This window comes from Zonotrichia albicollis, chromosome 6, assembly GCF_047830755.1.
Source record: "Zonotrichia albicollis isolate bZonAlb1 chromosome 6, bZonAlb1.hap1, whole genome shotgun sequence".
NCBI classification, from domain to species: domain Eukaryota; kingdom Metazoa; phylum Chordata; class Aves; order Passeriformes; family Passerellidae; genus Zonotrichia; species Zonotrichia albicollis.
In genome coordinates this window covers 16,822,268-16,849,487 of record NC_133824.1, presented here as the reverse complement: position 1 = coordinate 16,849,487, position 27,220 = coordinate 16,822,268, and the positions used below count along the sequence as shown (strand labels likewise).

At 50.7% G+C, this 27,220-nt stretch overlaps 2 protein-coding genes across 11 annotated transcripts; one reads left to right on the top strand and one right to left on the bottom strand.

The window, feature by feature from the left end:
* The first annotated feature begins 108 nt into the window (after positions 1-108).
* LOC102070577 (acetyl-coenzyme A synthetase 2-like, mitochondrial) lies at positions 109-11,694 on the top strand. The gene is made up of 14 exons (XM_005479805.4): positions 109-427; positions 1,799-1,895; positions 3,045-3,244; positions 3,710-3,885; positions 4,471-4,623; positions 6,679-6,826; positions 7,138-7,275; positions 7,734-7,826; positions 8,177-8,289; positions 8,784-8,910; positions 9,581-9,708; positions 9,949-10,012; positions 10,360-10,484; positions 10,573-11,694. The coding sequence occupies exons 1-14, from the start codon at positions 115-117 to the stop codon at positions 10,747-10,749; spliced, it is 2,052 nt and encodes a 683-aa protein (XP_005479862.2). The 5' UTR covers positions 109-114; the 3' UTR covers positions 10,750-11,694.
* Positions 11,230-26,760, bottom strand: ABCD4 (ATP binding cassette subfamily D member 4). 10 transcript variants are annotated; one of them, XM_014267017.3, is made up of 19 exons: positions 26,640-26,760; positions 26,288-26,412; positions 26,043-26,170; positions 25,702-25,841; positions 22,388-22,504; positions 21,972-22,097; positions 21,239-21,289; positions 18,555-18,649; positions 17,500-17,621; positions 16,581-16,672; positions 16,309-16,398; positions 15,837-16,045; positions 15,449-15,540; positions 15,237-15,273; positions 14,104-14,153; positions 13,766-13,818; positions 13,336-13,412; positions 12,078-12,193; positions 11,230-11,923 (listed from the first exon to the last, which is right to left on the bottom strand). In XM_014267017.3, exons 1-19 carry the CDS (start codon positions 26,654-26,656, stop codon positions 11,828-11,830), a joined length of 1,833 nt encoding a protein of 610 aa, XP_014122492.2. In that variant the 5' UTR covers positions 26,657-26,760; the 3' UTR covers positions 11,230-11,827. The 10 variants fall into 10 exon arrangements, 9 of the variants coding, with proteins under 9 accessions (XP_014122492.2, XP_074398730.1, XP_074398727.1 ...); XM_074542629.1 differs by having other exon boundaries at positions 26,576-26,706; XM_074542626.1 differs by having other exon boundaries at positions 26,571-26,685.
* Between the last annotated feature and the right edge of the window lie 460 nt (positions 26,761-27,220).

Genomic DNA, 27,220 nt, shown 5'->3' with positions numbered 1-27,220 from the left:
ACCACGTGGCCCCACCTTGCACAGAGGCCTGAGCCTTGCCTGGGCCAGGTGTGCTGAGCAGCTGTGAGGGCTGCAGGTATCCATCTCCTCAGTGAGAGGCAGATACCTGCAGTGATGGCCAGGCTGCTGGCCAGGACCTGCTGCTTCAAAGCTCTTTCTCAGGCTCCCAGATGCCCTTCTGGGCTGGTGGCTGCCAGACCCTGGAGCCACGGGCCTCTCACTGCCTACATGCCTGAAGCTGTTGCCTTCCCCAGACCCAAGGACCACCAGGATTTGTACAAGGTGTCAGTGGAGCAGAGTGACATCTTCTGGGGAGCACTGGGAAGGAGCCGGCTCACCTGGATCACCCCCTTCCACTCTGTCCAGGACTGTGACTTGTGCCAGGGCAGAATCTCCTGGTTCCTGGGGGGGCAGCTGAATGTGACAGGTAAGGAAGGAGATGGACAAGGGATCATAACAAGTGCTTGCAGGTGCTTCCATGTGTGTGACTTCAACCCTGGGAATGTATCAGCAGAGCACAGAGTTAAAGGTCTGGAGAGAGGGGGATCCCCAAAAGCTCCAGTTGTCCTGCAGTGGCTGTAATGTAAGGTGTGGCTAACCCTAAGGAAGCAGCTGGGTTTCATTGGAGAGGTCACAGCTGGATTGGTGTGTGCTGGGAGCTGGGTTGCTCTCCCTCGGCCCCTGTGGATCCCACTGCAGTGCAGTAGCTCTGTCCTGCAGGACCATAGGCATTAAGCCTGAAACCCTGTGCATTCAGCAGGCAGGGTTGCTCTAGGTCATTCCTGCTCAGAAGAGACAAGATGTGTCTGTCGAAGGCAAAATACAGGAGAAATGAGCCATACTGTCACCACTGTAGTGGGAGCCTCTTCTGTGCACTGGGGCTATTGGCTTAGGGTGTCTGTCAGAATAAGACACAGGGTGGTGACACTGTGTCCTGCTCACAGTGCTGTTGGTCCCTGTGTTCAAAATACAAGACAGACCTCTGAGAAAATCAGATCTTATGTAATCTATTTGGGAACAAGAGCAGGAGTTATTTGCCTTTGGGATTTGACATCTTACTTTTTCTCCTTTTATATGCATTTCTTTCTCTCCTGGAAAACTACAAAAGGTCAGGAGAAAAAACTTGGTGTGCAAACTGGGGCTGCTGCATCATCCCATGACTTTAGCAGGTTTAAGGAAAACAGAGAGTGGAACAAGGCTTCTGAGGAAACTGCAGCTGCCAGCAATGTGGGAAACTACATGAAAGATCTGCAGCCAAAGCCTCAGTTTACAATGTCCCTGGAAAGCCAGGAGCTGTGCACTCTGTATTTACCCTGGCTCTTTTCCATCTTGGATGAATGCACTCTGCAGCCTTCCAGTGCAGAGCTTCCCTTTGTCCTACATTTGTTATTTAGGAGCACCACCACTAAAAACTGCCCTGGTTCACCCCGGAGGCAGCTGCAAGGCAGTGCTGGGTGGAGCGGCAGCTTAGTTAATGTTTGTCGCACTCTGAGGGCACTGGGATGTGGCCTCCAAAGGGACTTCAGGAGTTTTCTGCTCTGGACTGCATGAGGTCACAGGTAAGGAGGAAGCTGACAGTGGGGATTGGCAGGTATTGGACTGGTGAGGAGCATAACAGGCTTGGGGTGGTGCTTGTAATCTCCTGGCTGCTATCCACAGGGTTGCCCAAGGCTAATGCTGAGAAGACTCACACACAGCCCTGACTTTGACCTGAAAATGGGACAGGCAGTGCTGGCTTTATGAGAGGTAAGAGGCACTGAGTATTGCCCTATCAATTATACTGGGTTTTCCTTTCCAGTGAATTGTCTGGACCGTCATGTCCATGTAGCCCCAGACAAAGTGGCTTTAATCTGGGAGAAGGATGAACCTGGACAGGAGGTACGGGTGACGTACAGGTCAGTAATCACCTCTCAACATATCAGAGGCATGTGGTAGCATGCATGAACACTGCACAGGCCTGATCTGCTGATGTCTGTCAGAGCTGCTGATGTGAGGGAATGCAGCATCCCTTCACACAGATTCAGACTATGGCAGCTGTTGGCTTGCTTTTGCTGGTCTGAAACTTCAGCCCTGATGAAATCTCCTGGGCCCTGAGGAGTCCCTGCCCAGCTGGGGAGGCAGATATAAGCCCCTTGGGGCAGCCCTGCAATGCTTGTAGGTAAGACACACAGGAAAGTCACATGTGTGCCTTCTCACCAAGGTTCCTGTTATCTAAACTTCTGGGTAAGTGGTCTGCAAGGAAGGCAAGTTCACAGCTGCCAGTGCATTGAGAAATCCCACACTCGTCCTCATGTCAGCAGCGCTGCTGGATTTGGCTCTCTGGGGTGCCTGCCTGTCCAGCCCTGCTAGGTTGGTCTGGGGCCTCCCACCTTCCAGCTTAAATTGCCTGCTCTCTGAGTCACTGCCACAGAATTTACTTAAATTCTTCTGCACACCAAACAAGTCCCTCTGTCCTCTCTGACTTCAGGCCTCACACAACAAATATGGCCAGTGACTCCTGCCAATCCCTATGCATGGAGAGCCCTTCCATAATATGACTCACTGACAGCCAAGCTGTGGTTTCTGGGAGGGATGCTTCTTGAGAGAGGCATCTTTCTGCTCACTGCTTTCCTACAGCTGCTGTTCTTGCTTGACCTCAGCTTTAGTTAAGCATGGGACTCTGTTTTGGGGAAAGATATCTAACTTCTCACATGTAACCTCCAGATGTGCAGGGTAGTGTCACACTGGTTGTGCAGGTTGGTAAGAAATGTGGAGGCTGTCATTGGGAAAGTCAGCTGAGGTGTTGTGGGTTTGCTGAGCCAGGGGAATTGCCAGTGGCTGTTGTTGTACAGAAATCATTCTAATTTATGTCTTTTCCATAAATAGCAGTCTATGTTAGAGACTCTCTTCTTTTCTTCCCACTGATTTTTGCAGCTCTCCCATGGTTTTCCAGAGTGCGGAGGGTTAGGGTATGTAGGGATATAAGCTATGTCCTTGTGACTCTTTATGCATGCAGGTAGGATCTGCAGGAAAGCCTCTAACAGTGCCATTGCTTCTTTGGGCAGGGAGCTGCTGGAGCTGACGTGCCGCCTGGGAAATACCCTGAAACGGCAAGGGGTGAAGCAGGGTGACAGGGTGACAATCTACATGCCCCCGTGCCCACTGGCAGTGGCCAGCATGCTGGCTTGTGCCCGCATCGGGGCCGTGCACACTGTGGTGTTTGCTGGCTTCAGTGCAGAGTCTCTGGCTGACAGGATCAGGGATGGTAAGAGGCAATGGGGAACAGTGACATATTTCCTGTGGGGGACAGTGCTGAGCTTGTTGGTTCAGCTGCTCAGAGGGCTCAGGGTTGTGGGGATGGCAAAGGTTTTCTGAGTTAGCCTCCCTGGGCTCTCTGAGAGTATCCTGACATAATGTATAGTTGTGGAGCAAGTACTAGCAGCCCAATAAATGGCATGAGCTCACTAAATACATTCCAGCCCATGGGGTGAACAGGTTTTCTCTTTCATCCATGGGACTCAAGGACTGGGATACAATGTCTCCTGTAAGGGGATGCAACACAAGCAGAAATGAATGGAAAACCAAGATGCAAAGCTGCTGTATTTGTTAAGTGAAGACATGAGTACTAAGGGCAGGGATACAGAGAGGTGAAAGGTCATGGCAGAGCCAAACTGCTCTGTGACTGGTGAGAGGGGCAGGGTTGCTTATGTGGCTCTTCTGTCTCCTGCAGCCCAGTCAGAGACAGTGATTACAGTGAACCAGGGGCTAAGAGGTGACAAGATTATTGAGCTGAAGAAGACAGTGGACCAGGCTGTGAAGCAGTGCACTGGAGTGAAACGGGTTCTGGTTTCCATGAGGACCACCAGCAAGGTTCCCATGACAGCTCTAGATGTGCCCCTGGAGGAGGTGAGAGGCTGCCCAGCCATTCTGCCACTTCTCCTGGGCAAAGTGCTTGCTCTGGGTGCAGGGACACTGGGTGGAGAGGATTTCACCTGGCCATGGCAGTTTTGCTGGCATTAACAGAATTTGGGGACATTGTCCCATAGCAGCAATGGCAGTCAGAGCTGCACACAAGTTCAGGACAGTCCCAGTAACCATTAGAATGGCCACTGGTGTGTCTTCCCACACTACCAGCCCTGTATGCCAGGGGCAGGCAGTGCAAGCCAGAGCACATAGGAAGGTGGACAGGGGCCTAGAAACACATGAGACATGGGCTGCTGCTTTGTAAATTGAGCCTTTGACTGCCACTACACTGTCACACACGGGTCTGCTGGCTGACTTGGCATGTGCCAATTATCCATAGCACACAGGGTGGCTAGGCTGCCAGCACGGAGCACAACTTCTGAACAGGTGAACCCCTGCCATGCATTTCTTCTGAAAGATGTTTGTAGGGAGCAGGGTGCTCCCTACGAAGAGATGCACAAGCAGGTGTGGGGATGACACAAGGGAGGCTGTGAGACCCTGAGAGAACTGCTGTGCTCTTTCCTGCAGGAGATGATGAAGGAGGATGCATACTGTGAGCCTGCTGTCATGGACAGTGAAGACATGTTGTTTCTTCTCTACACATCAGGCAGCACTGGCAAACCCAAGGGCTTGGTTCATTCCCAGGCCGGTTACTTGCTGTTTGCTGCTCTCACACACAAGGTAATGGATCCCAGCCACAAAGTGCTCATGAGCCAGCAGTTCATAGGCAGTGCATGGAAGACACATGCCCCTTGTTGCATTACAAGCTCAACTTTATCCAGTGCAAAGCCTCTGGGAAGCCCTCCAAGCCCCAGCAGACCACATCTGGCTACAGGTAGTGCTCCATAGCAGGGTCTCCCAAATACATACTGAGCTCTGAGCTACCTTCTTGGCTTTCTTCTTTCATTGTCCTACACTGTCCTAAACAGAGCTATTAGATAGGATACTCAGCCTTGCAAGAGTAATTTTATATTACTGGGTTAGGAGGAAAAAGACAGTTGGTTCCTAGAAACTGTGGCTTTTCCTAAGTGTAACCACCCCAGCTCAGGTGGGAGGTCAAAGGCAGTGCTTCTGGGAGGAGCACATGTTCAGTACCTGTAAAAGCTGGTGAGTGCCCTCATGACAAAGAGTCTGTATCTGAAGAGTGTGGGTCATCTTCGGGAAGAGGAAAGCCTTTAACCACAACACATGCCCAAAACAAACTTAGAACTGGATAAAAGTGCACTGAGCCCAGCACAGAGACGCCTTTGGCTGTAGGAATGGTTGGAAGGAGCATTCCTGTGACATAATATGAGGTTCCATGTAAGAGGGAGCTCTTACCTGAACAGCCCCTTAGCTTTGGATCTGGCTCTTCCTGAGTGTGACTGCAGTTCCAGTAGTGCCTCAGAGCACACACCCTGGGACAAAGCAAGCTCAGGGCTGGCGGTTCTTCTCTGTTAGCCATGAGTGCGGAAGGCCATACCTCCTGGGGGTGTGCAGAGGCGTGGGAGCCCTTGGCTTTCCTGTGAACTAAGCTGTGCCCAGTGTGATGGGTGACCCTCTCAAGACCCTCAGAGGTTTGCAGGAGCCAGGGCTGTCATTCCAGAATGGCAGTGCAGGGGGTGAGCAGTGTGTGGCCATGTTAGCTCCCAGGAGCACTGAAAACCTGGACACAGGGCTGGCACACTCAGATCCCTCAGCTGGATGGGGCTGACTGCTGCTACCATAACTCACTGCTCCACTAAAAAGAGACAGAAGAACTAAGAGAAGCTTCCATCATGGCACCTCTGAACACTTGAAGCCCCAGAGTCCCCAGATGAAAGTCAGCAGGGAGCTGCAGGAAGAAAAGAGTGGGGTCTGAAACCACAGAAATCAGAGGAGACAGCAAGGAGTGATAGGCTAGTGGGAGAGTAGCCCCTAGGAAGCTTTCCAGGCACTGAGTAAATGAAGAATGCTTTAAGAAGCTGGTTGTGTCGCTGCCAATGTGACAGCACTCAGCTCTGCCCTGCACAGTGTAGTCATCATTCCTTCATGTTCCAGCCTTGCAGCCAAGGGTCTCTTGAGGAATAAATGGGGCAGTGGGAAGAAGAGCTTATTTTGCTTTCTGCCTTCAAGCACAGCACTGCACTCACCCAGCTGAGATGGAGAGATTCCAGCTCTTGTGGGCAGGCTGGGGTTGCTCTGGGCCAAGGCATCACATGGTCCCTCTTCTTGCTGCCTCACTGCTCCTGTGCTGGGCTCCTTGCTGAGCTCAGGGGGTTTGGAGTGTTTACTGTCCATCTGGAGTCCAGCAGCGCCTACAGGAGGCTCATGGAGTCCTCTACCACTTTGCCCTTGCCTACGACTCCTCTCCTTCCACATGGTCACAAATACAGAGGCACCTTGCTTACCCAGAAGGTTCTGGGTATTACAGGATACTTGGATCAGCCTTGTCTAGATACCAGAAAAGGAAAGAAAAGCTGTATCTCTTACCATTGGAAAAGAGCAAATTTGTACGTGAGGTTTTTTCAAGTGTCTGTCTCCTGCATCTTCACAGGTTTGGTTTTTATTTAACTTCAAATTTATTTAACTAATTTTATTTTTTTCTGATTTTTTTTAAAAACTCTTTGCAGGAAGAAGGTGTCCCTGCAGGGGTGGTAGGAAGACAGAAGAACACAGTAATTTTAGGGCTGACAGAGAGTACACTGCTCCCTGTTGTGCCCCCTGCAGGAATGCAGGCCCAGGTGAAACCCTCACTGCCTCTCTTTTCTTGCTCAGTACGTGTTCGACTACCAGGACAGGGACATCTTTGGCTGTGTGGCAGACATTGGCTGGATCACAGGACACACGTACGTGGTCTACGGCCCCCTCTGCAATGGTGGTACCACTGTCCTTTTTGAGAGCACTCCTGTCTACCCTAACCCTGGTGAGTGAGGTGACTCAGGGGAGCTGCAAGGGAAAGTCGTTTCCTCTGCTTAGGAAGCCACTGCTGCTTCTCCAGGGGTGGAGCTGTTAATCCCTCTCCTTCCCTGCAGAAGGAATGGTAGCAGAGCTAGGTGATGTGAAGAAAAAGGGGCTGCTGCTCCTGAACTGCTTCCATCCTTCCCACCATACAATTAACTTGGCTTGGGGTCCTGGTGCTGCTGGAGAGCCTTTGCTCTCACCTCTTCTTTCTCTGCCTTGGTGTTGGGCTGGGAGGACCTGTGTGGATGCTTACTGGCCCTGTTTCCATTCCAGGCCGCTACTGGGAAACAGTGGAGAGGTTAAGAATTAACCAGTTCTATGGGGCACCCACGGCCATCCGCCTGCTCCTCAGGTACGGCAATGAATGGGTGAAGAAGTACGACCGCTCTTCTCTCAAAATGCTTGGCTCAGGTAAGTGCAGCAAAGTGGGCTGGGGCAGCAAATCCCTGGGCATCACATTGTGCTTCTTCACAATGTCCTGGGCTGACTATATAATGCTTTTATCCCCAATTGTCTTGTTCTGTTTATACTGAATAATAGGTTTTGCACCTTTAAGACTTGTTCCAGAGAGTGAAGGGGGGAGAGAAGAAGCGCACAGTTTGTTTTCAGACACTGCACTCACCCCTCCACATTCTTCTTCCTGGACTGTTGTTGTCTGCAGATGCACAGTGAAACAGAGCTCTCCTTTGTTTTAGTTAGTTTTAGCTAGCTGAGACAAAGAAGTTCCCTGGACTGTGTTTTTTTTCCCTTTGGACCTGCTTTGTTTAAACCTGCTCTGGACTGAGGGTTTGCCAAGAGTAGCAGCATGAGACCCCAGAGTCAGGAGGCTGCACTATTTCTGCTCTGCCCCATTGTTTTTCCCCTTGCAGTGGGGGAACCCATCAACAAGGAGGCGTGGGAATGGTACTTCCGTGTGGTCGGCGAGACACGATGCCCAGTAGTGGACACTTGGTGGCAAACTGGTGAGATGCATTGATTCCCTGCTGCTTTTCTGGCCAAGTGATAGTGGTTGTTGCTGACAGTCTTGTATGAGCAAGGCTGTAAGGGCCCTTGAACACCCAAACATACAAGAGAAAAATGGCCTTTAAAGCTAACCTAGATAAACATGGGGATTTGAGGGTACATCTCAACAGATCCCTGCTGAGCATAATCATGCTTCTGCCAAGTTGCTTAACCCAGCTCTCTGGCAAAGCCAGCCCCAGCCTGTGCAGTATGTAGTAAGGGACAGGACAAATGCTGTTGGCCAAGCAGTGCTACTTGGCATTCCTCTTATCCCTGACTTTGATGAGCCTTACAGTTTCTTTTCTTTCAGAAACAGGAGGCATCTGTATCTCACCCCGTCCTTCTAATCCTGGAGCTGAAATCCTTCCAGGGATGGCTATGAGACCCTTTTTTGGCATCAGCCCCTCCCTCTTGGATGACAAGGTATGTTTATAACCTGCAGTCCAGCTGCTGGCTCAGCCCCCTTTCCCCCAGGTGCTTGCTGTGTGTACTTGCCAGTGGGAGTGGAAATCTGTAAGCATCTCTTTCCTGCTCATCTCTGCTAGACAGCAACCGTCCTTACTGGAAAGGGACAAACAGGGAAGCTGTTTTTCCAGCTAGTGCAGAAGTTGAGTTGTTGTCCAGCTTGCACTGTCCTGACCAGAGAGGCTGTGTTTGGGCTCCCTGGCACATCTTTCCAGGAAGGACAGGGCTGGGCAGGGACAGCCAGTCTCCCTGGAGAGGCCTTGCATCCCACCATGGGAGGCATTTTGTTGCAGGCATGTGGTGGGAGAGACTAAGCCTATCCTGTTGAAGTGAGGCACACAGGACCCTCCTCACTGCCCTCCCTGATTTCCATCACAGCATTGTTAAACAGGCAGTACCTAAACATCCCAAGTATCTTCAGCCATGGTTACTAAAAGGTAACTATTTCACAGGGAAATGTCCTTCTGGAAAATGACATCTCAGGAGCTCTTTGCATCTCACAAGCCTGGCCTGGTATGGCACGAACCATTTACAATGACCACAAGAGATTTCTGAAAACTTACCTGACTTCTTATCCAGGTAAGGAAAACATGTGGCAAGACACTTGCACATGTTTGGTTGGGTATGGTTGGTTCCACTTGCTGGCTTTCTGTATGGGGCAGGATTCAGGAGAGCTGGTATTGCTCCTTTGTTCTTCCAGAGACCCTCCACAGTCCTGGAGCCTTTCATCTCCCCAGGTCTGATATCACAGCACTGCCCCTCACCAACCTTCCCAATTGGATCACACACTGTTTTAAGGCAGTGGATTTGTCCTTCTGCCCCCAGTCCCCTTGAGCACAGACCTCTTCCTGCATCTCTTGCAAACCCTGTCAGCCTCTGTGACTCACCCAGAGCACTGAGCAAGCCCAGAAGTGTGTGTCTGTCTTGATGTAATGTGAAGAGAAGTAGCAAGACCACAGGCACCTGCACTGGAGCAAAGTGCCCCCAGCACACGGTGATGAGACAGGCACAGCATTAGCCACTACAATGCAGAATGAGGGCAGGAGCTTGATGATAGAGCAGGACCAACACAGGCAGAAGACTAACAAGGAAGGTGGGCGCATTTACCCTGAGCAGTTGAGGAAGAAGCAGAGTACATGGGCCTTGAAGCCAACAGAGAGGAGGAAGGGAAATATAGCTGAGTATAGCTGCTGAGCAGCTCACATGCTCCCTCCAACAAGTGACTATGGCATGGTTCTGGCTACTGCAGGATTTTTCTTCACTGGGGATGGTGTGTATCGTACCAGTGAGGGCTACTACCAGCTAACAGGACGGCTGGATGACATCATTAGCATCAGTGGACACCGGCTGGGCACTGCAGAGGTGGAGAATGTTGTGGTAAGAGATGTGGGTGGGACGTAAAGCCATCCAAACTAAAGCACTCAGGGACAGGAGGAAAAGATCAGTGCTTGCAGACCTACTGAGGCAGGAAGGAAAAAGGGCAGAGGCCATCTGAGGTCCTTCCTTACCCTCCTGCATTATTGTGGGCTCTAGCAGCCAAGTCAGGTCAGGGCAGCTCCAGGAGGCAGCCAGCCTGCCAAAAGCACTGAGTCAAAGCCCTGCCCTGTTCTCTTCCAGAATCACCATGTGGCAGTGGCAGAGTCTGCTGTCATTGGCTACCCACATGAGATCAAGGGAGAAGGTAAGATGCTTTATTTCCTGCCCCAAAACATCTCCTGGGGCTATGGCACTGCAGTGGGAAGTGGGACCGGTAGCAGTGCTGTGTCCACACCATACAGCTTGTTAGCGGGGATCTCAGCACATCCATCACGACCTGCACCTGCTCACCAACCAGCTAGGCTTGGCCTCAGGTGGCAGCAGCATAGGGTGGCAGCAGCAATGCTTCTGTGTGGCCAAAAGCACGTGCTTTTGGCTACAGAGCATCCCCTGAGGCTACCAGCAGTGAGGGGCTTTCCTGGCACTAGGTCCAGGCAGGTCTCAGGGGCATGGTATGCACTGTGCTCAGTGACCTGGTGGTCCTCCTGCCAGGAGCCTATGTGTTTGTTGTGCTGAAGGAGAAGGCCAGTGACTACACACAGGAGAGTCTTGCTGCTGAGCTGCAGGAGCTCATCTCAAAGAAGATTGCTAAGTATGCAGCTCCAGATTATGTTCAGGTAACACAAGCAAACTGGTCTAACACGCACACTGGCAGATTGGCCGAGCCCTTTCTCTCTGCCTTGACTCTGCTCCTCCCCATCACAGGTAACACACCGGCTGCCCAAGACACGCTCAGGGAAGATTATGCGTCGGGTGCTTCGGAAAATTGTGGAGGACAAGGCCAGTGAGCTTGGGGACCTAACCACCCTGGATGACCATGAGGCTGTGCAGCAGATCATAGAGGGACACAAGCACCTTGTGGAACAGCAGAAGGGCCACTAGCTTGGCTCTGCCAGCAGCCACCTCCTCCTCCTTCACTGCAAAACCAGGGAAACATCCAGAAAAGCCACTAAGCAAGCGGTGACCAGTAAGTTCTCAGATCACACCTCCAGTGCAGTCTTGAAGTGACCTCTCCACAGCACAAGAGACCCTCAAAACCTGTCTCCATACACCCATGTAGACAAAGGAGAGAACATGCCCCATCACAGGCAAAAGAGTAAGGGGAGATAAGCTATTTCATTCCATGAAAGCAGAGGGCAGAAAGCCCTTCTTGAGGTTCCTTGTGCCTTGCAGTAGCTGCAGAGGTAGCAGCAGGCAGGATGTCCAACCCTGGATATGGGATACTACTCCTACCTCTGCTTTGCTCTTTTGCAATAGTCTTGTCCAGGACCACTGCCAATATACAAGCATCTCCTCCAAAGCAAACCCCAGAAAGAAAACATGCAACAGTTCAGTTAACAAATATTGACTCTTCTCCATAAAAAGAGTTTGAAAACAGGCCCCAGATTTTAATACAAAAATGTTCCTTTCACCTGTAGCCGTGTGTTACAAAGAGAGCAGAGACATGCCCTGTGGTAGCATTCTCATGCCCTTGTCTCCTGCTGGCAAACTCAATTCTTGACAGAGCCACAAGGTACATAAATCTGTTCTGCAGAGCTGTGTATCCAAGACAGAGCTCCTCATAAGGCACAGAGAGCAGAAAAGGAGGTTGCATTCTAATCTCACACCAATGTAATCCAGACAAAGTGGAGGTTTCTCTGGCTGTTGTTTCTACAAGACCCATGAGGCAGCATCTTCTCTCAGGGCGGCCTAGGAGCTCAGCTCCTTTCTCTTGTGAGTGCCAGGGAGGCAGAATGAGGTTGGGAGAAGGGTGGCATGGTTGTGTCTACTCTTGGCAGAACTCCACACCATGAGTTCAGACATACTCTGGAGTTCAGACATACTCTGTGTCCATCAGCAAAATCCAGAACTGGTCTTACACTGTTTGACACAGCTGCTGGCTTGGCAGCTCCATGTCTGCTACTGAGAGCTCTTCCACACATGTGCAGGTTCTGTGGCTGGCCAGACAAGGGCAACTTCTTCAGTATCCTTCCTCAGAGGGGAGACGCTTCAATTTCTCACATCGAGTGAGCTCCCATCTTCCCTCCCCATGAAGTTTCAAAATCCAGCTGTGGAACTGCAATTCAACAGCACATTGAGGGATGTCTCTGCAAGGGCACGGTCCACCCCCAGTGAGGTCCCCAGGCTTAGTCACTCCCCTCTGCTTGCCAGAGACCCCCCTCTACCTCAGCACCATGAGGTAGGCATGGAGCACTGCCTCCCTGTCTCACCTTTTCCAGGCTGGGTCTGTGTCCCACACTGATCAGCGTCATGCCCAGCTGAAGGCACATACGGTACAGTTCATGCTCCACCTCTTCTGTCAAGGCACTGGTGGCTTCATCTAACACTGAAAGAAAAGCCATGAGCCCCACAAATCCTCTCCCAACCAGACATCTCCTGTAGGCAAGAACAGCAACACCCAAGAACATTTCACATATTAACTGGAGCTCACCAAGAGCATCTGCAGAAGGCAAGTGAGGAGAAACCTAAGGACTCTGGTATTCCTCTGGCACAGCTGGTGTTAGGCAACTAGGAAAGCTGTCTTTCCCCTCAAGTACTTGAATCCATCCAAACCACACTGTTCACCTCATTCCTCTCAACAGATGCCCACCACTGCCTCATCCCCATCATGGCAAAAGCCAAGACATGAGCTTCTCCAGGCAGCCCACGTGCCAGAGTGCCAGGCTGAACAGCAGTCAGTGTACTCTTCCAGCACAGACCCTACATGGAGCAGGTAGGATGGCCGGTGGCACCTTCCTGACTATTAAGGGTAAATACTAAATACTAAATTCAAATGATCTCTCCAGCTTTTAGTTTGCCATCCACAGGTTCCTTCTGCCCAGACATCACTTAGCTGTGTCACGGGCTTCAGGGGAAAGAGAGGTACTTACACGTAGCTACCTGCTACTGAAACTGGCTCTGTTCACCCACATCCAACCTGGCCCTCATGGCAACTCCTCCAACAGCTCAAGCCCCAGCAGATCCTAAGGAACTGGCCCCATTAGCCAATCACAGATGCTTCTGTGGTCTCTCAGGACTGTTTGTCCCACTGCTCCTTGTCTTCTTTTGCCACATCAGGGCTAAATCTTCCATATTGCCCCACAACTGTACAGATGCTCGAGAGCTTCAGATATGACAGCTGCTGCCACACTCCCCAATACACGCACTTCTTTGCATAGCAACTGGTGAGCAGGCTGACAGAGTTCTTCTTCTGGTGCCATTGGACATGGACCATGAACATTAATCACCAGTTCCCCAAGAAGAAAATGTCTTATGTACAGCCTCTTGATTTACCACTGTCCGCACAAATAATGAAACATTTCCACATTTCACAAATGAATCCTCTGTGTGCTATGCTGCTAAAATAACAGCCAAGACAAAGCATGTTCCTAGAACAAAAGGGATTTCATGAGCTGTGTCTGTACCAGCTTCTCTATACACCAAAGGCCTTTGGTTTTTTTCTCCCCTCTTTTGTAGTCAGTCACTCACCTGCATATTTTGGCTGGAGGTAGAAGAGCCGTGCAAATGAGAGCCTCTGCATCTCCCCTGGGGACAGGATGTCATACCTGCAGCAGGGTTGAGATTCAACACCTTCCTCAAGAAACAGAGCTTGTTTGCTGAAAATCTTAAGGCTTCTGATATTGGAGACCAGCAAACAACTGTCCCTGTGTGTCCCTTGTGCCCCCCTCCATACTGGGACTGGCTCTGCACCCCTGTAAACAGTCAGCTGCCTGCAGAACACCACAGCTGGTGATTGTTGGCATAGATGCTTGGGCCATGAAGGCTTTGCTCCCGTATAGTGTCCACATCTCACAGAACACAGATAGACACAGATAAATCCAACAGCAATGTGCATCTGCTTAGAAGTGTTCCCCACTCAGAAATCACCCAAATACACACAGACAGTGGGCTCCCTTACCAGTTCCAGTCCACCTGTTCATCCAGTCCTCCAGCCCTTGCCAGCAAATCAGTCTACAGAGAGCACAGCAGACTTTGTGAACACAGTCCCCAGCCCTATGAGCCTCTGGCCCTGAGCATAACCACCCGCTTTTTGCCCGTCTCCCTTTCCCAAGCTGAGCTGAAGTTGTACCATATTTCTCCTCCTCTTTCTGTCCCATAGACAGTTGTATCCCAGGCACAGACAATGTCCCCACATAAATTCAGCACACAATCATGCAGTGCTGCCACAAAAAATCATCCCTTCTTCCCTTACTGGTGGCACCAGGAAAGAAGGCAGCAGTGCTACCAGTGACTCACCAGCCCAGCCAGCTCCAGGAATCGCACAATCCTCTCATCATCTGCAGACCCTAAGGAGAAAGCCATGCAGCATAAGGAGAGGCAGTGTGTGCTGGGGCCACTGCTGCATGAAGGAGTTGGTGAGGCAGGAGGGAAGAACTCAAGTATCTCCTGAGGCTCAATGTGGTTGACCTGACCACTTAGTTATACCAGATCCTGAGCTTTGGCAGAGATAGCCCCAAAGACTGACCCTCCTTGAAGGTGTTAACCATGCCTGTGAGCAGCATACCAGGAGGTAGCTGGGCTCCACAGATACACCTGAGATTTGCCTCAGTTCATGGCCACAGCCAGAACACAAGGATCCAGGCTTCAACTGCTAAGGCCCTGCCCAGTTGCTGTCTTAGAGCTGAGACTGCACACTGTAAGCAGTGGAGTCATAGGAACAGGGCTCAGGTAAGAGCCAGCAAAAGGACTTTATGTGGAAGAGAAATACCTCAGGGTGAGCCAGCTGTGGAGCAGAACATACACTTGAGCTGGTACAGTTAGGACCTACAGAAGCTGAGAGGAAGGGCTGTGCATCTGCCATGGACCTCTCTGAAGGTGCTGGAGAGCCACAGCAGTAGCTGAGGGCTGTAGTTATTCTCAGCAAGATTGTGACTCCCAAGCTACAGCAGACCACGTGTGGTCTGGCTTCAGAAGAGGGAAGGAAGGGAAGGGATCCATATATTCTGACCACAACAATGTGCAAAGCCCTGGGACATCATTTTGAAAAAGTGGAAAAGTAAAAGATGGAGGTGGATGGAAAATAAGATTAAGGCAAATATGGCTTGCTGAAAGTCAGACTGTACCAAACAGATCAGATGTATCCCAACAGCAACATATATCATGTCTAGCACAGCAGGAAGAACATGGCCAGGTTGTCCTCATTATACTAAGAGAGCAAGTTCTTATCAAGTGAGTATGCTCTCTCACAAAAGGAGGGGGACACAGAATTGACCTTAACACACACTAATCTTCTAGGGAACACCAGAGCATCACAAGCAAAATGGATGAATGTTCCTGATGGGTTACAGCAGGGAAGAAGCTGCACTGGGTACAGGACAGTGAGGCACTACCACGGTGTTGGTTAATTGCTGTAATGGATTTTCACAAACCTGAAAGTGGATAGATCTCCTTCAGGGGATAGATCACCTGTTTAACAGAGCAAAAGAAACCATGTCAGAGGGAGCTGGATACTGCATCAGAGATGCAGTAACATGAACTGAGGCACCAGGGAAGGAGCACCCACAGGTATCCTCCCTCTTGCAGGGTTTGCAGGGCATGGCCACAGCTGGGAGGCCAGAGCAAAGACAGACCCTGGGCTCACCTGCTCACGCAGGCTTCCGTCAGTGAAGAAGGGCCTCTGTGGTAGGAACACCACTCCTCGGGGGCCAAAGCAGGTCAGCATCCTGATGCTCCCTGCACAGAGACACTCATCATATCTGCAGTATCAGGCAGAAACTTCCCACTGCCCCCTGTAGTCCTGTCCCATGAAGTAGCCAACTAGACCCCATAAAAGTGTGTGTTTGCAACACAGAGCAAAGCAATGAGAGCCAGAGACTGTGACAAGAGATGGGTGGCTCAAATCAGTGTATCACTGACACATTCACCATCACATGGTGGCACTGGCCTCACAAACTCCCACACTGCCACCTTGCAAACTCAGGGTAGCCTTGGTTGAGAAGAAGGCGGCTGAGGCAAGTAGCAGTCCTCACCCCGTGTGCTCTCCCAGAGCCCTCCGAGGACCCTCAGGAGAGAGGTCTTCCCTGTGCCGGTGTTTCCCACAATCATCACACTTTGTCCTTGTGAGATCCTGAGGCTCAAGTCCTTGATGAGCAGCTTGCCAGAGGATGGTACTGAGAGTGTCACTCGCTCCAGAAGGAAAGCTGTGTCCCTTGGCACTGGGTCCTCCCCAGAATGGCTGCTGGGCCACCACCAAGACAAAGAACGAGAGATCTGGGGGTAAGTGAGCATGCTGAGATTGGCAAAAATCAGGGACCTTAGATCTCCTGTGCCTCTGTGACAGTAGCCCTGCCCCACACACCCTAGGAATGACAACTGACAGTGAGCACTGCCTGCTCCAACCAAAAGCATACAACAGACTGTGACATTAAGGGCCACCTCCCTCCCATGGCAACCCCACACTCTGGCAGCTGCAAGCCAGCCAGTTGCTGAGAGGTGACTCACCTGTCCAAATCCCAGCTGGTTTTGGCTTCTGAGTAGTTACCATTTTCTTTTCTGCCAAGGCTCAGCAAGGTCTCCTGCAGTTCACCAATCCTAGACACACAAGAGGTTGCATGAAAGCCAGGGACAATTCCAGCAGCCTCCTCACAATATCCAAACTTGCCCATGCTTGCACACAAACAACAGGTTTTTTGGTTTTTTTTAATCACAGACCTGGGCAGAGTCTTGTTCTGCACTGCCCTTTCCTCCAGAGATGTGCTCACAGATAAGCTCACCTGTGTGTGTAGCCAGCTACATCAGTAACAGTGCTGGAGAGATCTATGAGCTGGCTGAAGCAGCCAATGAGGTAGATGGAAACAAAGGCATTCTGGGGAGAAATCACATGGCAGAGTAAGGGTCAGTGCTGAGCTGGGGCCCTGACCCTTATTCCATGACTGCAAGGAGGCAGCCAAGGAGTCCACACATTTGGCCACATCAGCTGTCTCAGGAGGATGAATGAGGAGTGGTGAAGTCACACAGGATGGTGGGAGTGAAGATGACCACACTTTGAAAGAAGCGGGGCTTCCCTGCTCAGTGCAGCAGTTTCTGCCACGTAGACACATGTCCTGTCACCCAGGGATGGTGTTTGCAGAGTGCCTGATGGCCTGCCTAGGGCCCAGCATTCTTGCCCAAGTCACACAGATTCACACCACCAGCCCTGCCTCAGCACCGTATATGGCTCAGAGCAGGGTGTCTCAGCCTGCAGTGCCCACTTAGCTATTTTTAGCTCTGCATTCTCTATCACAAGCCAGCTTTGAGTATCCATAAAGAGTCAGGTCAGGAAGGTGAATGCAAGCCAGCTCAGCCTCTCTGGGGGCAAGGCTCACCACAGGCAGTAGCCCAGGGCATAACCCAGATCCACAGCCCCATCTCCACCTGCACTGCTGGAAACCAGAGGCTTTCTGACCTCCTGGGTTTTTTTAGACACAGAGGTCAGAGCCAGGAAACATGTAAATTTGTCCTTGACAGTTCTCACACCCAAGTTAATCACCTACCAGCTCCTGTTTCCATAACACTGTGAGCTGGGACAGTCTAATCTGAAGATCAAGTGCTGCAGGTTATCTAGTCCCAGGGCCACCAGCACCACATGAAACCTCCATCCTCAGTGCCTGTTCACCCTCCACAACGGGGTCACAGAGATTACCCTTAGCTCACCTTGCTGACAAGGGCACTGAGCTCTGTTGGACTCAGGTCGCCGTAGACACCAGAAAAGATGGGAATGGCAATGACCACGTAGCTCAGGATGCTGCCCAGGTAATCAAAGGTGTTGATCCCAACTGGGCACAAGCACATTGAAAGAAGACAGTGAGTTACAGTAGAAATTTCTGTCCCAGCCAGGCCCAAGTGCTGACCCTGAGCCCCATCAGAGGAAGAACCGTGTTCTTGCCTTGGCTCTTTATGATGAACCAGAGTAGAAAAACCTATTTTGCAGGATAGCACAAGCACCAGGGTGAAAATGCATTTGTCAAGGAAAGAGCACTTTGAGGCAGGCCCCTGAGCAGAGAATCATCATCCAGACACACAGCTCAGGGACTACTGTGGGGCAAAAGGCACTTTGCCTGCTTGTTGCTATGCTTCAGGGGCCTGACTGATTCACAGTAAACAGGAGGGAAGGGCAAAAAGGAAGCTCTGGGGTGAGACAGTTTGCCATGAAGTGTGTCTTGGGAGCACACAGGCAGAAAGACTTAAGATTCCAAATTCCCACAGACACTTCTGTTCAGGGTTCTCCCTTCATTACACTGCCCAGAAGCTTGCTGTGCTGCTGAGACCAGGAAGAGTTGTCTTTATAGGAATAATTTAAAGAAAAAAACTCAGTAAAAAAGGGAGAAGGAATATTTTCAGGGAACAGCTATGCTTAAGGGACAGGTTCTATAGGAAAGAAGTTTCCAAGCTCCCAACAACATATAGAGTGCCCAAAGCTCAAGCCCTTCCCTCTTTTCTTGGCGTGTGAACACCTGCACCACAAAAAAGCCAGATTCTGGGTCCTCCACAACTTTGCCTCTTTATGAGTTTTTACACAACAGGATTCCTCTTTAGCACTGCAGGAGGCACCCTCTGTTCACCCTCAGGGCTTTCACAGAGCAGCAAAAGGCAGAAGAAGAAAACACAGCACCCACCCAACTGCTCTACCAATAGAGTTTCCCAGTGAGTGGGCCACCAGAATGGAGTTACCACACATCCCATTGCCCCCCCACAGTGTGCCCACTCACTGTATAGCCACAGCTCCTTCCCTATCAGCTCTCTCTGGGTCTTCAGCAGGCTCTGCAGCCGCCGGTTTGTGCGCATGTGCTCCACTCGCCCAGCCCTGTAAAAGCAACATTGCAACATGCCAGGCATCCTAGGACATTGGGCTTTAAAACTGAAGCTTTGAACGGGCCTGGCACCTTTGCCTCTGTCTAACAAGCTCTTTATTGACCAGGAACTGAACAGCCAGGACTGTGTTCCTGAAGGGTATCATCAAGGAACTCTGGCTGAAGCAAGCAGTCCTACAAATCTCTCCCAGAGCCCATGGCGGCTGCTGTTGCAGCAGGAGCAGGTAAAGCCAGGCCAGACACTGTCAGAAGGCTCCAGCCTAAAGCACTGTACACCCAAAGTCAAACACAGTTCCCAAATACAGCCTGGCTGGAAAAGAGGCATGGCACTGCTACACAGCTGGATCCAGACAGGAGAGGGCAGAGGAGAGTCCAGGGGGTGATAACCAGCTCCCATGGCCTGCATGGCCAGCAGCCTTAGCCCACCTCTTCCCATTTCCCACTCCACAGGAATGGGACAAAGGCAAGTCCTGAGCAGTGCTACCCCCAGTATGGGTACCCCAGCTCCACAACTTCCCCCTTCCCAGGGCTATCTCCATCAGGTCTCCCACCTCACAAGTTGGAGGTGATACTCCAGTGGCCAGGCTGAGCCAGGAGCAAGGAGGCATCTCCTAAACCACCTTCAAGCAAGTGTGACAGCTCCTGCTGCTGCTCTGCAAGGCCTGGGCTGCCCTCAGGTGGCAAAATGCAGAGAGCACTCCACGTCTCATTCCAGTGTCCCAGCTGCCATAGCACCTATTGCCCCTGACATCCAACACAGGCTTGTGCCCACTACACAAACCATGCTCCCATCACAATCTATGCAACAAGGGCCCAAGAAGATAAGGCCAGAAGCAGCACAAAAACATCCAAAATAAGATTTTTGAGGTCTCATTTCTAAAGATTCTCAGTTCATGGAAAAATACATTTTCCTTCTCAAAAATGCACCTGGTTAGAATTCAGTTTGGCTTTACTGCCTTACAAAACATCTCAGGTAACTACTGAGCTGTGGTCTTTACTTTCCATGTATTAGGGAAGGAGAAAGGCTTGGATACAAGGAATTAAAGGTGAGAAAGGAAACAGAGACCTTTGTTTTAGAGCTATTATTCTGTTGCAGATGAGGAGAGATTGCTGTATTGGTTTTCTCTTTTCCTCCCATTCACTTCACTTTTAAAGCAAGTTTGCCAAGGACTTAGTAACAAAAGAAGTAAAAAGGTGGCAGTGCTCTGCTTCTGTTTCTTCCTTTACCAAAGCAATGTTTAGGCAGTCTTAAGAGGACAAGATCACAAGCTAGAGAAGTTGAGCAATCAAAACCAGCCACTCACCGTATGTTCCTCCTCTTGCAGGATTCTAGGGATGCAACCTTTTAAAAAATTCCTTTATTTTTAATTATGATGCATACCATGAAAATGCCTGGTTCTGTGCAACACAGCTAAGTTCTAGTTTCACACAAAATGACACTTTTCTACTAAAACATTGTACTGAACCAAAACATTCTGTTTTCTGGTAGAATAATCCACTTTCCATTTTCTACTTAGTAACAGAATTTTTTAAAAAAATTCAAAATTGTGAGGGAAAGTACTGCATCTTAAATAAGGGCATGTAATTACAGTATCTTTTCCATTACAAAAAATTATCGTTAACCAATAAGAATCAGAGTGCAAAGAAATAACTCAGACTTGCCAGTACAAACCAAGACTGATTTTGGTTATTTAAATGAGTTTCATGCCTGTCAATGTAAGTTGTTATGAAATCAGTGATTTTGAATGAAACCACAGTGAGGACAGCACCACAACACTTTAAATGCTCACTCAATATAGCATGAAGGAGCCAAATACAGATCATGGGCAGGGAAGACCAGAGTGAGGACATGTGCTACTATTCCTGGAAGAAGTGCAATTTCACAATGTATAGGGCAAAGGCAGACTCATGACAAGAGAGCAGCAACAACCTCCTGCCACCCCAACTCAAGCTACACCAAATTCATGCCTCTTTTCCTGGTAAACCAAGCAGCAGCTCAACAGGCTTCAGGGCATCACTAAATGGGGGAGGTGCTGCTGGGCTCCTGATTGTGTGCTCAGGTCTGGGGTGAATGGCATTGAGCAAATTCAGAGTGCCAGTACAGCATATGGAGGGTGAGGACACAGACTGAGCAAGAGAAGCAAAGCAGAGCTGAGGTGGCCAAGGAGCAGCTAGCACACCCACAGAAGACATGCAGGCAAGCAGCAGCAGGATGGGACCAGAAGCAACATGCAACAAGTCCTCAGCAGAACCAGATGCAATCAGACTTTGCGCAATCTTCCAGGTAAGGACCAAACAAAACATCATTAACGATCTCTAAGCCAGCACCAAATCTGTATCTGCCTCTGAGGATGTTAGAAGGGAGCAAAGGAAAGACAGCTGTCTCCAGTTGCTGTGGATTATTTCTGCAGATGATGCACAGAATGCAAAGAACCGAGTGTCAGGGCTGTATGATGCTGCAGTGGAAGGGATAGAAAGCTGCATTAACAGAACTTGGGCTCCTTTGGGACATGTGAACACAACAAGGACGCTCTGAACTGGGACAATCCTCTTGAGGATACAAATAAATTAACACTACTAACCTGTAGAAAGCAGCTGGTTCTGCGTTGACACGAATCTGCATGTGCTTGAACCTGTACAACCAAAAAAACCTAACTGTGCACAAATGCTCAGTGAATTATGTAGCCAAAACCATTCCTAGAGGAAACTTATCTTGCATGTTAGAGCAGTCATCTGAAGCATCTCTTGACAGAAATATTCAACAGGCTCAGAAAGGCACCAGAGACCAAGGCTTACGATGAGGTGCCATCATTCAGGGCCAGCTCAGTGATACATTTGTTTGATATCCTGCTCTCTGTGCACATCTTCTTAGCCCTTGGGCTTGGCTCTTTGCTGCTAGTCCAGCATCTCCATACAAAATCACCACAGCCAACTTCCCTGGGCTGGGTTCCCTGTGCCACAACAGCTTCTGCTGTTGTCCCTGGATGTCTTGAACCCCAGGGAAAGGTACAAAGTCCCTGCTGCACACACAGCCAACCCTGCAAGCAAGGGGGAGGAGGGGAGTTGCAGAGCATATGGAAAGACTGGTTGAGACTGAACCAAGGACATTGCCTGCCATGACACAAGGCTGTGAATGGTTGGCAGGGGCTCAGTACACTGACTCTGAGGCATCATTGCACAGGCAGCCTTCTCTGAGAGTGGGGAAAGTCACAGACAAGAGAATTAGCTACATACACAGCCCTGAACTGGGACAAAAAAACAGCTTTCACAGGAACTGCCAAGGAGCAGTGAAAACACAGCTCTGCTGGGACTCACCTGAAATCTCCCTCCAGTTTTTCCTGCTGCACAAGTTTAGACACAATTGGGCTCATCAACACTTTGTTAATCATCGTCCCAATGATGAAATACCCAAAGATGCTCACCGGGCCTAGCCAGCCTGTGCTACAGAGGAGAAACAGAAGTCAGCAAATAATCCAAGCAAAAGGACACTCCTGCACCATTAGGCTCAAGCAATCAGAGCCCTCAGCTGGCACCCCTCTTGGCTTTCACAGCAGAAGTTTGGGGCCAACATTGCACATCCCAGCATCCCCAAGGCAGAGTTCTCTTTGGAGTACAGAGACCACTCACCCATGTGTACAAATATCCATTTGGGGAGTTATAATGTGGGTAGCAGGCTCCAAAAACAGAACACAGAAAAGAGGTGTGCAAGCAGGGCCAGGATCCATCCTTACCTGTGAAAGCACTGGTATGTGTAGTAGGCCAGTGTGAAGGGTGAGATGACGAGCTTGCTGGCCATGGAGCTGAGCTGCCTGCAGAACCTCTCCACATCCTGGCTGATGCGCTGGTCCCTGCTCAACACAAAGAGCCATTGGCACCATTACAGCCCAGAAGCAAGAGCCAGTACTAAACCCCTAACAGGGCACAAAGCAGGCTGTTTCAGTGCATGAACATGGGACAGGCAGCAGGTGAACAACCTTACCTGGGAAGCATCTGCAGATTCCCCACACAACCTTACCTGGGAAGGATCTGCAGATTCCCCATAGGACACCATTTTCATGGCCCAGCAGGACCCACCCAAGGGCCTTCATGGCACCCAGGAAGAACAACTCTTGCTATTGCTTTCAACCTGTTCCTTGTATTTATCCTCTGTTCCACTTTCAACAACATTGTTCAACACTTGTGCTGAAGGTCTCTGCATCATTGTCCTTTACTCCTCTCCTATAACAACCCCCATACTATGAAAAACTACTGAGTGTCCCCCTAACCTTCAGTACTGGACTGAGATGCCATCAGACCCACCAGGACAGGCTAGAGCACAGGCCAGGCCTTCACCAGCTATTGGATATTTGCAAACACCTCCATCAAAACTACCCTTTCACAAGAGCAAATCCCTTGGCTCTGCATGGAGTGCCTCTGGTTCCTTTGTTGCAAAGAAGGAAGTGCTCCCACCCACCCCAGCCCACAAGAGCAGGAAGCAGCACACCAAGCCTTCTCACCTCACTAGCAGCAGCACATGGGTGACAAACCCTCAAGTCCTATCTATCCCACTGCTGAGCAGGAGCTGCACTTGGGACAACTAGGAATAATTTCAGTGTATTTACTCCTCAGCACCTCATCTGTCCAGAGCACATGGATGAAGGCTTCAGTCTGCTGTGCTAAGCTCCAGTGGAAAGGCCATAAAGTAATGCTGGAGTTCAGAATGAAGAGCAAAGATGGACTCTTGGATAGTCTCAGTGCAGATACCGCCACAAAGGCACTCATCTTTAAACACTTTTGCAGTTCTGGAACAGCAATGGATTTAATTCTGGGGCAGCTCTCACCCTGACTGACCTCTCAGTCATCATTTTTCCTTCTCCTCAGACTGTAATATTCCCACAAAACTGTAACTTAAATTGTGATAGAGTCTCATCCAATGATACTGCTTTTTACAAGCTATTAAGTAATATGTAATGAAAATACATAAAAGCATCAACTCAAATGCCCTAGCAGGTGCTGTAAGTGCTTGTATGCCACTAGGAACCCACTCTTCATTCCTTCAAAGAGGGTGACTTCATGCATTTACCACTCAGTTTGGTTTGCACTGCATAATGGGAGGTCTCTCTTGCTCTGGTTTGTTCTCTAAGTACCTGTTACAGGGAAAAAGCTCTCATCAAGGAATTGCAAGATGAAGAGAATTTTGGCCGTGGCACCAAAACCACACTAAACAGTAAGACTGAAAGTTGGAGCAAAAGCAAGGTGTAATGAGATATACTCCACAGTAATCCCACACATTTGGTTTGCAAAGGCCGTGAGAGCTGTCTCTTGCTGCAGGGCAGACTGACCCAGTTGTCTCCTACATTTCACTGCACAATGTGGACATGTTCCCTAGTTAAAAATAAACCTGAGCAGAATAATCATGTGGTGAGGGGCCTCTGTCCTTTGCTTCCACTTGTGTCCCCAAAGAAAAAGACAGCCATGCAGGAGCTTCTGGCTTCACTGTGCTGCACTGCCTGGGAACAGTTGCATGCCCTGGTGACAAACACATTTTTTTAACCTCTCCTTGTAACTCCATGCCACTGAAAACACTATCAGAAATGAACATTTAATGATACTGGAAGTAAACACAACAGCAAGCTGGAAGTGCATCAGCTTGATAATGATGACCTACTGCCCAACATGTGGAGCTGTTTGACCCAAGCTGAACCTCTCTCCTTGACTGCTGCTCCCCCTTAGATACCCAGCATGTTTTCTTGCAGCAGCCACACAAACCACCCTGCTCTGCAATGAAGGAGCAAGGACAGGCAGCCAGTAGCACCAGGCAGCAGAAGTGCAGAAGCTGCTTCAGTTTCTTGAAGTTTCTGCTATTAGCAAGAGTTAGGAGTCCCTGCAAGACAGCAATTTTTTCCCTGGACGTGGTCTCATCTTGCCATCAACATGAGGTATGTCACCAATGCAGTCACTAGATCAGAGGCGCCCACTCCAGCAGAGGAGAGCTTGGAGTCTCAAAACAATGGTATAACAACACATTATCTGGAAAACATTCCCCTTTGATTTCTTGTTTTTCAGCTAGTATTTAATAATAACAAATTTAAATTCTGGAGGGGGAAGAAACAGGGAGATTCTACACTGAGATTGGCTCAGCTGGTTAAAGCATGGTGCTAATAATGCCACAGGTTCAATCCTGTGTGGACTACGCAGTTAAAGAGTTGGACTCAATGATCCATGTGGGTCCACTCCAACTAAGAGTATTTTGTGATTCTGTCACCTCTCACATGGTGTCTAACATAGGACTTTTAGCTTCTCACAGTGTGCAACGATGACAGCAGGGCCCTGTGTGCGAGGACAAGCTGGAAGGCCAAGGTCCACACGCAGCTGGGAGGAAGGGCATTCGACCTTTGCAGCACAGCCCAGGCAGATCAGCAGCCCTGCAGTAGGCAGTGCACAAAGCAAGCTGGAGAGACCTCTTGGGGGTGGGTCTGGGATCCACAAGGAGACTGAATGCTCCTCCTCTTATATTTCAAATCACCACTGACACTTCCTTCCTAGGAACAGGAAAGGGAAACGCAACCCTCATACAGTGCAAAACAAAGCCCTTCCTGGATTTGGCTCCCATGGGTTATCAAATCACAAAAATACAACTGAACTGTGCTCAGCTGCAGATCCTGGTGTTTGAAGTTCAAACAGAACAGGGACTGTCCTAATGTACCGGTGGTGTGAAAGAAAGGAGAGACACTGCTCACTCCAACCTTTGCAACATCACACAGTGTCAAGGGTTGAGTTTGCAGACAGCATGTTTTATAGCAGCACTAGATAGAGCCCTGTTCCAATGGGCATCCACTTTCCTTGCAGCTGAGACATCCTGCCCCTAAAACCGGCAGTCACAGGAACTCCCAGCAATAGGTATCACCTCCCACCAGGGTAGAAGAGGGTGCCTAGATTTGTGCCTGGATGGTAAAAGCTTCTAGGGCTCAAGCCCCTACCCAGAGACAAAGAGGAGTCGGGAAAAGGTGCACAGCAGCCCAGGAGAAGCCAAGCAAGATACTGAAAGAAGCTGTCAGCAGCCTACGGGTTATCGATGTCCTCACGCAGCACGAGCAGGTTGTAGTAGACCTGGCCTTGGAAGTAGCAGCTGTGGAGGTACTCAGTGAGGGACTTCCTCCAGTTCACATACATCATGTTGCAGATAAACTGGTCAAAACTTTTTAGCTGGAACAAGGGCAAAGAGATGGATGGGAAGAGATAAGTGAGAACAAACATTTTTCCAAAATGAAATAAAAACCAGCAGTTTGTACTAGTGACCCAGAGTATGGGCAGAGGCAGACTTGAATCCTTTCTGACCAAGATCATGCCAGGCGCCATGGGCAGCTTTCTCTTCCTCTCCCAAGACATGTGAGCCTCTGGTCTTACCGTGGAGTTCACAATGATCAGAGTCACAGCAACAGCAGTCAATGTTTTGAATCCGGAGAAGTCCTTGTTCCCTAGGACCTCATAGTACTGGCTGGGGATGACGCCGACCTGGTAAATAACCAGCTGCTCTGGAGGAGAAAGGCAAGCAAGGGAAGGAATTGATGGACGGCGGTGACAAGGCAAAGTGGGGGACCACAGGGAGCAGACGTGGGGTGCAGTCTCCCATCCCCGCCACCCGGGCTCACCCAGCAAGGCGACACCGAGCAGCGTCAGGAACATGAGGACGCTCGGGGAGGGCCACCCGGGAAAGAGCACGGCCAGGAGCCGCAGGAACCGCCGCAGGAACAGCCCGTCCAGCCGGGAGCCAGCCCTGCAACGGCGGGAGAAGCGGGGGGTGGCAGTGAGCTCGGGGGTCCCACCCCAGCTCCCCTCCGCCACGCCCCGGCCCGGCCCGCTCCGTCCTCACCGCCCGCGGGCCCCGGCGCCCCCCGCGCTGCTGCTGCCCCCCGCCATCGGCGCCCTCCGGACCTCACCGGCCCGGCCCGGCCCGGCAGGCCAGACCCGCCCCCGCGGGCGCTTTTCATGAATATTCATCACCTCTCCTCGCTCTGCATCCGCCCCGCCCGGGGCCACCGCCGCTGCCGCCGCTTCCGCGTGCGGCGTCACCACAGAGCTCCCGCCCAGCGCCGCCTCTCCCCCGCGGCCCAGCGCCCCCTGGCGGCGCCGGGCGGGTGTGCTGCTCAGCGCACAGCGGAGCCGGGCGGGCCAACCCATCCCGGCGGGCCGGCCATCCCGGCGGGCCATCCCGGCGCGGTGGGTGTGCTCACGTTCCTCACCTCTGCCCCCCGCCTGCTCACAGAGCCGGACCGTGGTGCCGGGCAGGGTTCAGGGCCGAGCCGCAGCCGTAGCGCCGCAGAACCGTGCACTAACGCCTCTCTTGAGGAAGGAGCTGGACAGGCACGAACTGATCCCTCTGCGGATCCCAGGGGATAAGGGAGAGTGGCCCTGGGCAGCAGGTATTGCCCGCCTGTTACAGGGGAGACAAGAAAGAAGTTCCAGTACTGATTCTGCACATTCGTCTTATTTGGGGGTGGGCAGTGAAGTTTCCGTTTGCTTCCAAAGGACTCACAACTGGCAGTGACCACTGCAGGGGATTTCTCAGGCCAGGACATTGGGAT